Raw genomic sequence first — 5651 nt, 5'->3', positions numbered from 1 at the left:
TTATTGTTCCAGCCCAACATGTCAACGTGTACCGGACTTAAGCACATTTTTTTTTCCTTTTCATGCCATTTCCCCCAAATATGGGAAACACAATAGCGCATTGCTGATGAAAAATAGGAAAATATAATAAACTGAAATTGACAAAGTAGTAACTAGTGAACTGACCAATGAAAATAGATATGAAATGATTCAGTGTAGGTGACGTAAAGTCAATGCTAGCCAATCAAAACTGTTAACACATATGATCCATTGCAATGTGATAATCCATATCCTCACGTAGTATTTTAGTAAAGCACTGTTTATATTTACTGTTACCTCTCAGCTGTGATTTTTTTTACTAACTACTAAATTCACCGCACAGAGACTGTTTTAAGCTGAGCTGTTGAAAATGGCATATTACGGATCTAACATAGACCAAAATTATCTATGGGGTATTTTCCAGAAGTAAGTGACGATTTCATAAACAAACAGACATATCTAATGCTCATGTTTCCAAGATGTTTAAACTTGTATTTCGAAAATATTCATGTTCTGTTAATCGATTTTATTTTTGTTTCGTCTAGAATTGAACTTTTTGAATAAGAAATTTGTGACGTTTTCAGTTCCCAGTTATAAGCTGCTACTGCTCTCATCTTACCAAAGTCAGAAGAGGCCTTCATTCATTAACGTGTAACTGATATCAGAAAATTTTGTAATTACATTTAACGTATCATCCTGTATGTTAGTGAATTTACAGTTTTATTTTTCAGAATAACCATTTCCATACTACATCTGCCATCACACACAGTGTGTACTCCATTTGGTTTACTTGTCATAATGCTGCTATTTAATTTTAACCGTCTCTTATCCAGCTTAAAACATATCACCCTACTTTTTTCTTAAAAATTTAAATTTCATTCCGTTTGTATTTTAGTACTGTTGTTCTCCATTTCTGTAACCATCTGTTCATTACTCATAACATGCTTTTAGCTGTGTTCCTATAGAATAAAGTCGGAAAACACAACTTGAGATGTAATAGTGAACTAATTACGGTTTCTAACATTTTAATTTCGATTTTGTTCTATAGGAGTGACGCTTTTAGTGTTTATATATCCCTGAGTCTAATATCATATTCACTGTCTCGAATTTACATCATCTCTAATCTAATAATTCCACATCAACTTCACTGGGTTTGTTTTTCGGTTAAAGTTTTATGTGCGTTGGCAAGTGGGTTATTAGTGCGCGCGCTCCTATCTACATTTTTCTAGATATTCGTCATTATGTCATCATATTGTGAGTGAACTATGACATTATTACTATAAATAAATATTATTTACCCATCCTAAACTCCATTTGTTTAAAAGGACTTAATTTTCTGATTCAAGTTCGCCTTTTTGTTGCTGCTGTGTCGCAAGCCATGCCCAGTAACAACGGTAAGGGATAGATTCAAGCGCAACTTTTCAGCTCAGATTAATTTGAATCTGCCCTTGAATGAGAAATTGTGACACTTAACCATGAATTTATTGGTAGGCTTAACGGCTTACTTCAAAACTCATTAATATATAAAGCTTACTAAACCTTAATCTTTCTCAATAATTTTTGTTTTAGTTTAGGAAGGAACACGTTTTTATCTACAGTATCTTTATGAAATAAAACTTATTGGCTATTTTATAAGGAATCTTGCAAAACAAATCCATAAACGTAAAAAATTAGATATCCTCTCTATCTTTTGTTTGCTCCTTATTCTTTAGAAAATATCCACACATGCTTAGTCGTCGCTTAGTAACTAAGTTATTATTGCGCCACCCGTAAAGATCACCGAGCTAACAAAGACGATATTAATTTGGAAATTGAGTCAGACCGATTTCTTATATGGAAGGAATTCAGACATTTGTCTCTTAACTCGTAAAATATTTTCTACAACCCATGATTCGTGAAAATGCATATTATGGTTTGAATCCAAGAGATCCGATTTTGTGGATAGTTACAATGTTTCTACATTTTATAAAAGTGATTTCCTCAAACTTTTATCGATGTTGTGTTATTCTATATATATTAAAATGATTTCATATGATATACATACTACATCGATTTATAGATAATAGATAGTTCTATAGATTAGGAAATCTATAGTAACTAACCCATATGGTATTGGCATTAATGTTAAAGCACCGAATCGAATAAACTTGCAATTTTTAATTAGACCTCTTTATGTTCGACGTTCAATTCCAATCGAGGTCAACTTTGCCTTTCCATGGTCTAGAGTCAACAAAATAAAATTCCGGTCAAGTACTGTAGTTGATTCTTCTAGAGCATTCTAGATGTACATAGAATTGTAGTAGACAAATACTTGCTCACTTTAACACCACTATTCTTTTGAACGAAACCCTTAACAGTCATTTCTGTTGTAAATCTGAATAATTGGGTAACAGAAGAAGTCAATCAGTAATTCCTAGTTCCCACTCTATCATGGTGTTGCTATACACGAGGTTGTTTGGGATGCCAATATAATTGCACATACCAATATATAAACTTCAAAATTTTCCTTTTCTTCCCACTCTTTAATCTAGTTTTTATGATAACATATCACATTTTCTTTATGACGAATCGGTTTCCTTTATGAAGTTGAATGATAGACGTCAAGTAGTTTGTTGTCATAAGGAAACTAAATAAAAAATATTAGTTGCTATTAGGAGTTAAATAGATTCACAAATAACCATAACAATTGACATGTCTATATTACAAATGACAATACTTAACTGGAAGTGCAATATAACGTATACCAAAGAGTTTATAATTACTAAATGTTAATGGTTACTTCAACTCAAGTTGCAGTTTTCCCTGTCCTTTTGACTGTCTGCTACCAACTATCCATCTGTATGCCTTGCTACATATTTATTTCAAAAGATGAGTTCATTTATCCAAATAGTATTTCTCTGGTACACTGTATTTCTTTTAAAGACGTTTTAACTACAATTTTGATCTTGTCCCACATCACCGTCAACACTGCTGCTCCTCAATCAGGAGAGGTATCATTTCATCTGGACACCATTGCTATCATTCCAGTTTGTTTCACATGGCTCAAGTTTATACCTGATTCGGTTCTGACTGCATGAGTCCAATTCCTTGTTATGAGTGCAGTACCATACTGCACTGGCGTGGACATGTGATGTGTATCTGAACTCTTCATACGGACACAAAACCTGTTATAAAGGGGGAAAAGGGATGCGGTGGGATGAAAAGGGGAAGATTGATTTCAACATGTTGGTATCTCATGAAATAAGTAATAAAGGACCTTGATGATTGGCAACAAGTGATACTAAGAAAAGACTTGGCTACCTAAGCAAATATGATGACATTTGTTAAAATGGGAATAGTAGTGGAGTCTAAAATGTTTAGCATGTATCTACATCTGAACCTGTGAACCTACTAAGTTTCCCTCTGCTATTCATTATTCATGCTCACTCCTACCACCAAACATTATGCTCCTCTACTGCTAGCTACCTCTCCCTGTACACCAAGAGCATCCATGTAGCATTCAGCTGTAGCACCCATGCTAAAGTTGACAATGGGCTATGATGCAGTCTTGGACTTTTCATATCCTTTCAAACCATCCAAATTCATGTCAACCTGGAATAAGGACATTAAATAATGATGATACTTTAAAGACCAAATTTTACAAAAACATCCATCTTTGTTAATGAGTGAAATGTATATTTAATATTGGAGGTTTGTTAATTTTAATAATCTTGATTAACATTTACCTTGTTACCCCAGACACACAAACTTTTCTGGTTTTCTGATGCTCACTTGTTACACTTGAGGAATGATCTGAAATTGTATAAGTCCAAGGTTTTACTTGTTTATCAGTCAGACTGCTAAGGTTACAGATGACTTTTGAAAAATTTGTGATTGACAATGAATGTCCGAAAGTTACTTGGAATTCAAGTAACCTGACTGTCAGTTTTCACTTGCATATCAAACTGACGGTATTCAATTTAAATTTCATAGTATGGTTGTTCTTTCCTTACCTGATAATGTACATCCCTATGTTTCCATGTCAGATCTTTTCTCATCGATTTCTTTTTAAAGCTACAAAATGGGATGGGGGGGGGTGTTTTGATGCACAATTTGTGAAGTTGCTTTCAAATACAAGACATTTTTTTTTCTATTGAAAAACCCGTTTAGAATCACAAAATTTGCATGACAGACATTGGCAACTTTTGATGTTGGTTCTTCTGCATGCAAACTGTTGACTGTAAAGCCATGATATCATTTTCTGTTGTAGTATGAAGTTCACATGCCACAACTGACTTTTCCTCCTGCAATTGTTCCAATGTTCTTGGTCTATAGGATATATGCCAGCAATGAGTCTCATTTATAATAATTCATTTTGAATATTTAGGTCACCTCAATGAAGCTTACCAAACAAGCACATAATATCAAGGCATGTTACAATAAGAGTGCAAGAATTTTTCAATAAGCAATGGTTCGTGAAATATAGACATGACTGGTTCATTTAACAATAAAGTTTCATATTATTCATCATGGTCACACACATCTTGCTGATCACACATCTGTTTCAGTTGAATCATTAGTGACATCTTCAGTATGGTCTCATTATTGGCCAGCAACACATTCTTAATTTTCAATTTGGTTTTCTTCCCATAATGACTAAAAGACATCTTAACCATGCTTCAACATTATGATGACGATGATCATCATCATCAAACATTTGCTGTCCATGCAGACATGGGTTGGACAGTTTAACCAGGACTGGCAAGTTGTAAGGTTGTACCAGACTCCAGTCTGTTTTGGCATGGTTTCTATGGCTGGATCTCCTTCCTAACACCAACCTTTCTGAGAGTGTAATGAGTGCTTTTACATGCCACTGGCATGGGTGCCATTTGTGTTACACCAGTATCTGCCATGCCTGCAATTTTACCTGGCTTGATGGGTCTTCTTCTCAAGCACGGCATAATGCCAAAGTTTTCGGTCATTCATCATTGCCTCCATGAGGCTCAACACTTGAAAGATGCTTTTCACAGGCCACCAGCATCAGCCACCTTGCCTGCGTGAGGCCAAACACTTGAAAGGTGCTTTTTACATGTACCAGCACGGGTGCCAGATCCTACCAGCAATGTTGTAAGCTATGAAGTAAATAATTCACAAAGATATGACAATGACTCATCTTTTGATATCCATTTTCCATGCAGGCATGGGTTGGACAGTTTGACCAGAGTTGGCAAGCCAGAGAGCTACACCAGGTTCCAGTCTGATTTGGCTAGGTTTCTATGGCTGGATGTCCTTCCTAATGCCAACCACTTTACAGTGTGTGCTGGGTGTTTTTAATGTGGCACCAGCATGAGTGCTTTTATGTGGGACCAGCAGAGGTCTCTTGCAGGAGAATCCTCTTCATCAGGGGGCATGACATTAACACTTCAGCTGTGGAGGATGAGTCTTCTTGAGTACAGCAAGTTTGAACAGTTTGATATAAAAAAATTTAGACGACATATAAGTAACTACATAACTGAATATTCAGTAGCATGTCTTCAAAAATCTCTTTAACTGCTGCAAGTGAAGGGGTACTTAATCAAGATTTAGATCTTCCTTGTCCTCTTATACTGTTCACTGGCTAGCACACAGCATGCTATATATATATATATATATAT

At 35.2% G+C, this 5651-nt stretch overlaps 1 protein-coding gene across 2 annotated transcripts in view; it reads left to right on the top strand.

Annotated features, from left to right (window-relative positions):
* Positions 1 to 231: 231 nt before the first annotated feature.
* LOC106871389 (programmed cell death protein 6) overlaps positions 232 to 5651 on the top strand; it is a 45413-nt gene continuing 39993 nt past the window's right edge. For both annotated transcript variants that reach the window (XM_014917812.2, XM_014917811.2), the window contains exon 1: positions 232 to 444. In XM_014917812.2, the coding sequence (XP_014773298.1) occupies positions 389 to 444 (56 nt within the window). In that variant the 5' untranslated portion in view covers positions 232 to 388. The remainder of the gene's footprint in view (positions 445 to 5651) is intronic.

This window comes from Octopus bimaculoides, chromosome 9 (assembly GCF_001194135.2).
Source record: "Octopus bimaculoides isolate UCB-OBI-ISO-001 chromosome 9, ASM119413v2, whole genome shotgun sequence".
Classification (NCBI taxonomy): Eukaryota; Metazoa; Mollusca; class Cephalopoda; order Octopoda; family Octopodidae; genus Octopus; species Octopus bimaculoides.
The sequence above is the reverse complement of the archived record's forward strand: the minus strand, read 5'-3'. Positions and strand labels throughout refer to the sequence as shown.